Source organism: Acanthisitta chloris, unplaced genomic scaffold (assembly GCF_000695815.1).
Source record: "Acanthisitta chloris isolate BGI_N310 unplaced genomic scaffold, ASM69581v1 scaffold13505, whole genome shotgun sequence".
NCBI lineage: Eukaryota > Metazoa > Chordata > Aves > Passeriformes > Acanthisittidae > Acanthisitta > Acanthisitta chloris.
The window spans coordinates 5,548-17,560 of NW_008673236.1; the positions used below are offsets into that span (position 1 = coordinate 5,548).

The 12,013-nt window shown below is 42.2% G+C and overlaps 1 protein-coding gene across 1 annotated transcript in view; it reads left to right on the forward strand.

Moving 5' to 3' along the window:
* The window catches only part of ALG6 (ALG6, alpha-1,3-glucosyltransferase), a 15,627-nt gene that overhangs the window by 3,035 nt on the left and 579 nt on the right, over positions 1-12,013 (forward strand). Inside the window, exons 3-13 of the mRNA XM_009074867.1 lie at positions 1,716-1,805; positions 2,533-2,621; positions 4,316-4,398; positions 5,033-5,097; positions 6,926-7,111; positions 7,312-7,426; positions 9,615-9,700; positions 10,019-10,103; positions 11,169-11,239; positions 11,529-11,597; positions 11,839-11,858. Of these exons, the coding sequence (XP_009073115.1) occupies positions 1,716-1,805; positions 2,533-2,621; positions 4,316-4,398; positions 5,033-5,097; positions 6,926-7,111; positions 7,312-7,426; positions 9,615-9,700; positions 10,019-10,103; positions 11,169-11,239; positions 11,529-11,597; positions 11,839-11,858 (959 nt within the window). The remainder of the gene's footprint in view (positions 1-1,715; positions 1,806-2,532; positions 2,622-4,315; positions 4,399-5,032; positions 5,098-6,925; positions 7,112-7,311; positions 7,427-9,614; positions 9,701-10,018; positions 10,104-11,168; positions 11,240-11,528; positions 11,598-11,838; positions 11,859-12,013) is intronic.

Consider the following 12,013-nt stretch of genomic DNA (forward strand, 5'->3'; position numbering starts at 1 on the left):
TTTTCTCTCATCTGTCTGTTGGGGATCAGATTAATATGAGAGAAGAGAATATTCAGTTGGATTTCTGTGAACTCTGCAGATGACTCTGTGTGGCCTCAGATCGTCCTGTTGTATTATATTACCCTTTCTCTTCTACATTTTTTTCCTGGGATAGCCAAACCCTCCCTGTCCCAGAGTTGGGGTAAGGGATATTACATCATGATAGAGTTGGCAGCTTTGATCTACTCTGCTACACTGAGCTATGTCTACTTAAAATTAGGAGTTATAGCAGCCATCACTCCCAGGCCTTCCAGAGGCCACGTGGAACTCTCTGGGTTTGGGAATGGGTCTGCCTTGGGAATTGAGTAACAATACACAGTCAGTCAGTCTTGGGGTGTTTCAGAAGCACATCTTGGCTGACATGCAAGGGATTAGAGTCTAGGGTTGAAATACTCTGTATTATTATGTATATTATCCTTTAGAGTTCTGACATTATTTATTTAAGTCTACTTTAAGAACTGCTAATTAAAACTCTGAAAGCTTTTCAGCTAAATGGTACTGGGCATAGGTTGGTTTTTTTTCCTGTTCAAACGATGAGTTTTTGGAAGGTAAAATTAGAAAATCAAAAGTCAACACTGGAAAGTTTTCACTGAAAGTTGCAAACTCTTACACTCTGCATGAAGGATCTGCAGTGCCTTGGCATGAGCAATCCTGAGTTGCAGGATAAGAAGCAGAGATGCAACTCAAAGAAATATGATTTATCATCAGTTCCTAAGACACTTCAGGCAGCTCATAAAGAATTCAAGAAATATCATTTACTGTCATAAATGTCAAAAATTGGCTGCGTTTGAAGAGAGAAGCTGGAAGAGCCAAGAGCTTGCCCTGTGGCAGCTGGAGGAGACTAGTCAGTGTTTCACTGAGACAGAATGAGTCTGGTGCCTTATTGTAACTTTTCCTTGGATAAAATCTTCTATTTCTGCCATGGAAGAGGTAACAGTTTTAACTGCTGCCAGTCTTCTATAGAAATACTGACACAACATAGTCACAAATGGGAAATTCCTTTGCCTTTCTCTCACGTGATCCACCTGAGTTTTGAGGCTGAACTAAAGTGGCTGTGGCTGATGTATCTAGTTGAGGTTCCTCACCTGGTGTTGGTTATTCAGCAGTTACTCTCATAACTTGGTGCCTTCTAAGGAACTTTTTAGCCCCCAAGTCATTGCCACATATTAAATGCCCAAACAGAAACTAGGATTAATATAAGGAAAAATCATTAGTGAACTCCATTTATTTTGAAATTTACCTGCATTGATTTTATTTCCCTTTTGGCCAGTTTTCTGCTCTCTTCTGCCATAATTGACATGCATGACAAATGTAGGTGTGGTTTGCAGCTGGGGGTGAGGAGCAAAGCCACCACAGAACCAAAGCTAGAGCCACAGCAGGTGTGTACAGCTGAATCTGTGCAGGCTTTGAGGCTCTGCATTTTTGTCCAACTCTTCACGTCCAGGATTTTCCCTCTCCACCTCAGTGAGCTTCAGCAGCTCTTTAAATCTGTTTTGCAGCCACAGATGTACTCTGAGTCACTGTTGCTGCTTTGTTGCTTTGTGAAGTAAAATTCAGCAGACAAAGAAGTTGCTACCTGCTATTTTGGTCTTGGAATACATTTAATATTCAGCCTTCTCCTTGGGCCAAACCCAAGCTGGAAAAGTAGACCTTTAAATTCCATTTATTTTTTCTAGGTACTTCAACACAAGTGATAACAACCTGCTGTACTGGGGCCTTGATTATCCACCTCTGACAGCCTACCACAGCTTTGTGTGTGCTTACATGTGAGTTCAGCATTTAAGTACTTGTGTGTTACGTTCCTGTTGCCAAATCCTTATGTTCAGGTGTTGCCTTAGATATTTAGCTTTCCCTATAAGCCACTGTTGGATCAGTGATGCCCAGGGAAAAGTGCTGGAGGAATTGGTGCTTTGCTTGGGAAGGCTGTCATGTGTGGAGGGCCCAAGTGACATTTGATGACTGGATATCATGTAAATAGAACTCTGTTATTGGAATACTTTTTCCACAAGGGCTTTACTGCCATTGGAATGAGCCTTATGGAATCAGAATGTAGGTTAAAGTGCACAGGCAGAGCTATGTGGGGCATCTGTGTGAACTGTAAATGGTTTATATTTAATACTTCAGTATGAAAGGTATTTACAATTGTTTTTTTTGAAGGCAGTGGAACCAGACTGAAGGTGGTTGTCGTGTCCTAATAAATGCTATATTCCATTTTTTTCCCAATATTGTATTCCATTTTTGTCCCAATATTGTATTCCATTTTTACTGTTGCCAAAGGTGATTTCTTTAATTAGTCTGTAGGAATAGTCTGTAGTGTAAACGGATCCAGCAGAGAGGAAAATCCCTCATTGATCACTATTGCTCTTTGAAACAGTTCTCATCCATCTTAATTCCTGGAATATGCTCCTGTGTGTGTCATCTTTATTGCTGAGAGGAGTGCAAAGGGAAAGGAGAAGTGTCTGTGTTCTGATGTGTCTGTGCTTTGTTTTACAGAGCCAAGTTAATCAATCCTGATTGGATTGCTCTGCACACCTCTCGGGGGTACGAGAGTCAGCCCCATAAGTTATTTATGCGGACAACAGGTAGGGAGACTGCACTTCCTGGCATCACCTCACACCTGGCTCACCAGTTTGCCATCTTTAATGTGCAGCTTCTCTGGCTTCGCTGATGTGGTCCCAGTTCTTTCCCTTGGGTGATTCTGCAGGTCCAGTTATGAACCAAACTCCTGTGCTCTTTTCTCTTCTGCCTTCATTTGTGGAGCTGATAAATAGCAAATATACAAACATGTTTTCAACCCAATTTATTAATTAAAAACTCTAAACCTAACTACTTTTTTGTAGCATAGACTCATTTTTAATTTTTTTAATCTTATTTTCCCTTCCATTCTGATAAAATCTTTTTACTTGGTTTTTAGTGTAAAATTAATTTCCAAGTAGACAGACTTTTTTCCTTATGAGCAGGATTCTTGATCTGAAAGGGAGATTAGATATTATTTGTGTAAACAAAAATGTATAAATGTATTTTAACACTTCTATCCTAAATTTCATTTTCCTGCAGTCATTTCTGTGACTGTTTGGTTCTTTTGAACTGCCTCTACAAAGAAAAGGATAAAACAAGTACAGAAAAAATGTGTAGATAATAATTTGGTAACTGTATCACTGTGCCCCCTGAACTCTTCTTGTCCCCTCTCTATTTTCCTTCATTTCAAATCTGCCTTTTGCATTCCTAACACTCAAATGCCACGAAATGCTTTCTGATTGCAGCAGCAGAATTGGTAGCTCATCAATAGCTTTGCTGTACTTCCCAAAGCTCTCAGTCTGCTCCCTGGTAATTGATTGAATTGAAAACAAAATAAAAATCACTAGGACTTAATTACCCTTGAAATGGTCTTTATTAATTTTGAAATCAACTCACTTGACAAAGCACTGATGGATCTGGAGAGCTGATAAACACTTTTCACAGCAGCCATTAGAAGGATGCATTAAAATAACTCAGAGTGGACAACGTCAGCTTCATCTGAAGTCTCAGTGTTTTGTTTTGCTAACACCTTGGGTGTATTTGTGTGGTTGTGGCTTATGCTGATAAAACAATTCATCACTGAAGAAGTGATGGATGAAAACATTTTCTTCCAAAGTCTTTGGCTAAAAGAGGCAAAGAATACTTTCCCTCTTGAAATCACTGCACAGTGGTTTATAGAAATGGGTTTTCCTTACGCTCCTAAGACACTACTCAAGAACTGACATAGTCCCAGGCAGGGGAACCTGCTGGTTGTTTTCTTGTCAGCCCTCTCACACATACTTGCTGTAGGCAGGTGGACAAAGCCAAATCACTAGTTTTAGTCTGTTTATCCGCATCAGTAGAGATAACAGAGATTGTTACACTCTGGAGCTTCTTAATTGTGCCCCCAGACACTCTGTCCCATCAAACAACCTGAGTGGGGCTAGTTGTAGCCAATTTCTCTGGGGCGTTCTGAATGCCTCCCCTGGTTGTGGCATGTGAGGAACTAGAGTGTGTTCCCTCACTGACTGAGGCTGTGCCAGCAGCCAGGACAGCTGAACACGTGGAAGCAGCAGCTTTGGGCAGCAGAAATGAGAGTGTTAGAAACATTAACAAGATCAAATTCTGTGGACCTGTTTCTTTTCCTCCTTTGAAGTGGGACTGCCCAATTTATCCTAATAAAGAACTTTCTGCTATGTTAATGTTTATTTGCCTGTGTTTGTTCCTTGTCTCCTCCTTGTGCGAGGATTCTAACATGGACATAATCTTTATTTTTCAGTGTTTGTTGCTGATCTGCTGATTTATATTCCTGCAGTTATTTTATACTGCTTTTCCTTGAAAGAAACATCCACGAAAAAGAAGGCAAGTACCTGGTGTGTGTGGAGATGAAACAAAACACTGTTAGAACAGGGCAGAAATGTAAGAGGAGGAGTGAATTAACATCTAGGACACCTTCATGGCTTCCATGTAAAACTGATGCTAATCAGTACAGCTCCTATTAAAGGCTTTTCAGTTAAAAAGGTTAAAATAGCAATTATTTCAATGCTTTCAACAACAAGATGCTCTTAAGTTTAGTTGCCATGAACTTCTGGATTATATTTCTTCCTGAATGTATTACTTCAGTATTAAAGCTAAGATCTGTGGTGTGGCATGGTGGGGGGATCTGGGATTTGTCTTCCACACTCCTTACAGGAGATTCAGTACTTCTCAGAATAGCAAGTCTCCTGATTTTTTTGTGTGGTTTAAGATGGGTGTGGGTGATCTTTGAGCTGTTTGCAAAGGGCAAGTTGCTCTCTATTCAGTTTCTTCTCTCTGTATCCATTTTTGTTCCTCAAAATATTATTGGCAGAAGATTCCTTGTAGAGAACAAGATTCTTATGTACAGGATGCACCAGGGAGGGGCACATTTTTGTACTGGAGAAGTACAAGTTCCTCTGTCTAATGTCTAATTTGGAATAATTATTTCCCCCCTCTCTTTTTTGATCCTTCTTTCCAGGTTTCCAGTGCTCTCTGCATACTGCTCTATCCAGGCCTCATTCTTATTGACCATGGACACTTCCAGTATCCTTGTTCTGCTGAAAGGAGTTTCTGTTTATGGAGTAACACTGTTCTTTAGTACTTGTTAGCTGGGCACAAGGTTACTTTTATACACAAACTCATCTGAGGGGCTTCTACCTGCCCCAAAACAGAGAGAGGAAAGAAAACTAAGCCTGAACATGCTGGAGATAAAAATCATAGATATTGGGACAAATCAGTTGAAACATGAATATAATTCTTCCTATGCCTCAAGCTCGTATTTCTGTCAGTCACTTCATTGCAGACAACATCAGTGGTGCAGTGACAGTGAAAGAATGATGGACTGTGCTCCTGTGATTTGTGTTAGGAGGGAATCACCTTAGATCTTCTTGGGATGGCAGAGGAGTGTCAGGTGTAGCTGTGTAAAATGTTCAGTCCTATGAAATGTGCTGTTCTGTCTGGGCTTGTAATAAAGTGAGGTGAATCCAGGGCTAATTGGTCGCTATTGGTGGCAGACACCCTCACAGGTCAGGTGGGTCTTCTTAATAATTCTGGTTTTATACTGCTTTTGCATCTCAACAAGCCAGTGCTGACCTCCTTTGAGGTGATGTAGATGCAGCATCCACTGTGGGAACAGTGATGTGCTGCAGAGTCTGCTCTGGGCTGTTCCAGCCCACTTATGTGATCAGTGTCACTGTGAGCTGCTGCCAGAAAGTCAAAGATTTACTTAAGCTCAACTGCTGCACCTTTGCAAGATCAGAGCTTTTGGGTGTGACAGTTTGTGGTTGTGAAATCAATTAGGTCTCAAGTATACCTGATGATTCCAAGTGGGAACTGTGAGTGGGCTGATAGCAACATGGGCAGCCTGAATGTGTCATCAAAGCTGCTTGTATTGACAAAGAGAAAGCAAAGTATTGTGACATTTCTGGCAGTACAGGAAATACAAGGGACTCTTTACAGGGGCCTGGAGGGACAGGACACAGGGAATGGCTTCCGGCGGATAGTGGGGGGAGAAAGATGGGATATTGGGAAGGAATTCCTTCCTGTGAGGGTGCTGAGGCACTGGCACAGGTTGCCCAGAGCAGCTGTGGCTGCTCCATCCCTGGGAGTGTTCCAGGCCAGGTTGGATGGGGCTTGGAGCAACCTGGTCTGGTGGAAGGTGTCCCTGCCCATGGCAGGGGGTGGAAGGAGATGAGCTTTAAGGTCCTTCCAACCCAAACTGTTATATCATTCTATCATTCTGGTTTCTCTCTTATTTTTTTTTAAGTAAAAGACTAAGCTAATAATTAGTTGCAATGTAGTAGTAACACTGATGTTGTGAACATGTTCTCAAAGTCATAAGGCAGCATTGCTTTTTGTAACTATTATTCATTGTTTGTGCAGTATTAGCTGCTGAGGGAACTGGTCATGGATGAGAGTATGTTGTGAGGCTAATGGAATCACAAAAACCTCACAAGTCCTTGAACTATATTGTATACAATTTAAGCACTGAAGTATTTGAATATTCTGCACATATCTCTTAGGAAGGAGAAGCCTGTGAAAGCTTTATCCTTGCTAAATACCAAGAGGAAAATGTTTACTTATTGCAGAATACTGTCACCAAGAGCTTGGTTGACTGAATATACGATACATGTGTAATTAACACACGTGATTTGTCCTCATATTTGCCTGTGCAACCTCTGAAATATAAAAATTGCACTTTAAAGAGAAATACAATTACTTCTCTGTGAACAATCTAGTCCCAACTGGCAATGAGCTTTTAAAACCAACATGGAAAAGCTTATTTTACAAGCTATTTCTGCTTGTCCCTCAGGGCATTAATTACTGACTCCAGAACTGAGATGTGTATCTTGTCCTTGACACAAAAAACCATATACAACTCAGTGAGCCTTGGCCTTGCCTTGTGGGGTGTCCTTTGCCTGTCCTATGACTGGGACCTTCTGGGCTCAGTGGCATTTTGCTTGGCCTTAAATTACAAGCAAATGGAGCTCTACCATTCTCTGCCCTTTTTTTGCTACTTACTTGGAAAGTGCTTCAAGAAGGGACTGAAAGGAAAGGGGTAAGTGACTTTAAACTGTTTGATCTTAGGAAAATGCCTGGCAGTGGGGAATGTGACTCCTTAGCTGAACGTGGGCATCTCATTTCATGTCTAGTGGGAGATCCTGTGTGTGATATCTTCCTCCCCTGCCAGGTGTTTCCTGTGGAGATGTCTCTCTGCTGGATTGCTTGTTCTGATGTGAACTTCTCCCTTGGCTGCAGGTTACTGTTGTTAGCTAAACTGGCAGGGACAGTGGTGGCTTCCTTCGCTGTCTGCTGGCTCCCATTCTCTGCCGACGTGGAACAAATCATGCAAGTACTCAGAAGACTCTTTGAGGCATGCATGTTTTCTTCTCCCCCACCCACTGCCCCTGCTCTGTATTCTTAGATCCCTTGAGAAACCTTCAGCCTGACCTTTAGGGATTTCATGTGGGAGACACACCACAGGCCGAGTAATCCGAGCTGGCTTCTTCAGCAGTCATTTCTTGCCAGTTATTTAAGCCAGTGTTTAACCCCAGCTCAGCTGGCATCTTCCAGGATATTATACCAGTAGACAACACTTATCCCATCATCAAACCCGTACTTCAATCCATACATTTTTCCATTGAAATAGATTCCATAGTAATTGACAGTGTCAGAAGATGTCACCTTGAGAGTGAACAGCTTCAAGCTGTCTTTGGTTCTGCTCAGCTCTTCTCAAAGGGATTATTTATTCAAAAACTAAAAAGTGTTTTGGGTACAGCCTAGAACTTCCTTTTAAACCCAGTTCGGTCAAGTTCCCGCAATATTTTCCAAAAGTTTTAGGCCACTTCTGCTTTTCCTTTCCCTCAGGCTATGGACACTTGTATCCTGCAAGGTGCTGAGTACCACCACAGCCTTAACCCAGTGAAGCAATTACTCATTCACCTAATGGCAATGCCACAGGAATTTTGGGATACAAGAGAGTTCTCATTTCCCAAGTCTCAGGGAGTTTTTGCTGCTTAATTAGGGCATGAGTCAATATTACACTTTTAAAAGCAGACTCTCAACTTGAAGCTCAGCCACCAAAATGAAGCTTGAATTTCCAGGGTTTGTTGTCACAGGGATTGAAGCAAATGATTGTGTGGTTTGATTCATCCTAATTATGCTTTTAATATTGTTCAGATGTAAATAATAATCACAACTGGCACTTCAGAAGTTAATGCTGATGTACTAGAGGCAGCATTTTATTCAGGCAGTTGTATGGAAGTGTTCTTAGGGTATTCTCTGCTAGTTTGTGTCAAACAAACAAAACAAAGACCAATCATATTCTCAAAAAAAAAAAAAAAGCCACCACCTCACACAGGCTCCTCAGACTGATCCTATTCCTTGGGAATTATGTGAAGTTTATAAAGAACTCCTCACACTTTTTATTCAGTACCAAGTTGTAAAATAAAATTTGTAAATGACAGTAACCAATGAGTCCTAAAGAGCTGAAGGATTTTAGTCTAATATTAGCCCAGATATTTCCTGAGCTGCTCAGGGCAGTGACTTGCTGGATGCTAATGGGGATAAAATGAGAATTGTCCACGTAAGCAATGCACAGTAATTCATCCCAGGGCGTGTCTGACAGGTTCCTTGCCTCCGTTCCCATTTGCAGCCCAGTAACACATGCTGATGGCTGTAAAATCCTCCTGGCTGTGAACTGGTGTTTGCTGGTGCTGCCAAACCCTCTGTTCCCTCGGAATCCTCAGCAGATTCCCTGTTGCTGGTGAGCACGTGAGGAAGATGGCTCAGTTGTTGGTGCAAGTGCCTCCTTGGTGTTATGTCCACACAGCTGTGCCTCCAGCAGCTGCTTAGGGCTGAGTTTCAGGAGCATGAGAGCTGCAGTTACAAATTTAATTTTGAAAGTGATCCTAGCACAACTGCTAATGTCTTTAGACTTCTTGATTTATTAGAGGTTAACTCTGTCCTTGCTAGCAGGCAGTGAGCACAGCTAGGCACAGGCAGGTGTGTCATGGGGTGTGGCAGCACGGAAAAAAAACATGTGCCAGAGTCAGGGACAGTTTCAGAGCCTTATTTTCACCAGCTGTGTGGTCCTGTGAGTTACATAGTTGTATCTTGTGCTGAAGAGCTATTCCTCAGTTATTTCAGAGCATGTTTGAAGTGAGTCTCTCAAAAATTCCCTGTTTTTGAAGAGCAGAATAATCTCAAATACATCTAAGAATATGGTGTACATCTGCAACTGGTTTTTGCAGAGGGACAGTTTCAGAGCCTTATTTTCACCAGCTGTGTGGTCCTGTGAGTTACATAGTTGTATCTTGTGCTGAAGAGCTATTCCTCAGTTATTTCAGAGCATGTTTGAAGTGAGTCTCTCAAAAATTCCCTGTTTTTGAAGAGCAGAATAATCTCAAATACATCTAAGAATATGGTGTACATCTGCAACTGGTTTTTGCAGTATTACAGTAGAAACCCCACAGTTCCCAACCTCCCATGCCCCATTGTTGCCACAAACATGAGTTGAAATGAATATAATTATCACTAATTACCTCTTTATTTCCTTCCAGGATAAAGTAGCCAATATTTGGTGCAGTCTAAGTGTCCTTATCAAGGTCAAGAATATGGTATCGCCTCAAACTCAGCTAAAACTCAGGTAAGACATAACTCAAGTGCTGTAGGTAGTTTTTATCTGCGTTATTTTTTGCAAGAGGAGGAAGTTTTCTCAAAGAAGTTTGAGCAGTGGTGTTAGGACTGAAAAATTCCCTGCTTGTTTCTGTAGTGATTTTAGCTGCCTGATGAAAAAAGAGTTAAAACTTGCAGATTGAAAGAATTTTAGTGCTCTTAGAAGTCAGTGCTCACAGTCCTGTCTCTTGACTAACTGCCGAATTCAGGTCTAGGCCTACAGAGCCTGAAGTATTCATGGATTTAGTTCCTCATGTATTGAACCTGTTTTTCTTCCCAAACCCTTTAGTTTTGCTGTGACATTCCTGAGCCTCCTTCCTGCTTGCATAAAGCTAACTGTGCAGCCTTCCCTCCGAGGCTTTAAGTTTGCTTTGGTAAGTGTTTGTGGGTAATTACTCCTTGTTTTGGATCCACCTCTGAGCACCAGTGTGTGACCAGCAGTTCTAACAGCAGTTGCTGCAGAGCACAGAGAGGTTTGTGCCATTAAATGCTGAGGAATTGGTTAAAAAGTGTTTTACTTCCACATGTCCAGAGGGTCTGAGTTGTTCTTTAAACCCAGACCTCTTCCTTAGCCTCAGTTTTATCTAACACTGGTTTTGTTATCTTCCTCAGAAAAGTCTTTAGAAGATTCTGCACAAATTAAAGCCTCATATATAGTTGGGGTTTCTCCTCTTTTTGTTTAGTTTCCAAAAGTGCTACTTTTCCTTACTGCACTGGCTGCAAAATTCAGTGTAAACGTCCCCAAAGGGGCATGGTGAGCTCGTTAGTGGTTTGGAAATAAAATGATACTAGTTTGCCAAATATTTGTCTTTTCTTAGTCATATTGTACCATCGAATTGAAGCACATTGCCATGACTCAGGCAAGAATCAAATTTAAATGGAGCTGGTTCTAAAGTTTCAAGAGTAACAATCTGTGAGCAGTGTTTGAGAGTGTCTCATTTCATTGCCTGAAAGTAACATTTATCCTTCCTAAGAACTGATGTTTTACAGTGTGTTTTTATTTGGTGAGAGGGAAAACACCCAACAAAACAGTTTGTTTACTTTGCTGTTTCACTGTTCATGATGATGAGCAAAATTTTATGTCAAAAATGTGGGTAATTCTCACCACTCTCAGCTTTGCCAGTGCTTGTGTGGCAGTGTTGTGTTCCCTTGGTGGGGCTGCTTTGCCAGTGGGGCTGAGCAGGAGTGAGAGCTCTACACGAACTGCTGTCTGCCTCGTGCTGGGTAAACTTTGGAGCAAGGTGGTTTCAGCACGTGTGGGTGGTGACAGGAGCTGCTCTGGGTGCCTGGAAATTGCACTGGAGCAAATGTAGCAGTTAATTAGACACATCAGATCGTTTAGCTCCTGCCTCCATGCAGTCTGTGCCAGCACAGACACTGAAGCAGTGCTTTGCAGTGCAGTCACACACACTAATACATCTCTGATCTCCTTTCCTAAGGTTAGCTGTGCATTGTCATTTTTCCTGTTCTCCTTTCAAGTCCATGAAAAATCTATTCTTCTAGTGTCAGTGTAAGTAAATTCTTTTCCTGTGGATATATTTTGATCTTTTCCCTCATCTTGTTATCACATGCTGCTCTCTCCCTTACAAACCTATTGGATTTTAAACAATCTACATTTCTGCTGTTCTGAAGAACTTATAAGTGAAGGTGCAGGTGCAGCCAAGCTGCTCTGGCCTGTGGCACTCGTGGCTGTGGGGGCAAACTGCAGTGCTGCTCTGTGCCTGGATGTCCTACGTGTGCCTGGAAGGGATGTTGGATAAGGGAAGATCTGATACGTGTTTTTCCTCTCTTCCCTCTAGCCCAGTCTGCTTAGTCATAAATGAAATCCCCTTCATGGCCACGTGGTTTTTACTTGTATCAACCTTCAGGTGAGTTGGAAACCATGAACATAGCTGGAGAGGGACTTTGGACAAGGGCCTGGAGGGATAGGACAAGGGGGAATGGCTTCCCACTGCCAGAGGGCAGGGTTAAGTGAGATATAGGGAAGGAATTCCTCCCTGGAAGGCTGGTGAGGCTGTTGGGGAGAAACATCCCTGGGAGTGTTCCAGGCCAGGTTGGATGGGGCTTGGAGCAACCTGGGCTAGTGGAAGGTGTCCCTGCCCATGGCAGGGGGTGGAATCAGGTGAGCTGTAAGGACCCTCCCAACCCAAACCAGTTTGGGATTTTATGCAAACCATGTTCTTCCCCAGTTCTACTAAGTATAAACACATTTATTGGCTTTCCTCTTTGCATCCTTTGAACTACCCTCTGGGAATGCTGTGGCTGTCCCTGTGTCCAGCCTGTT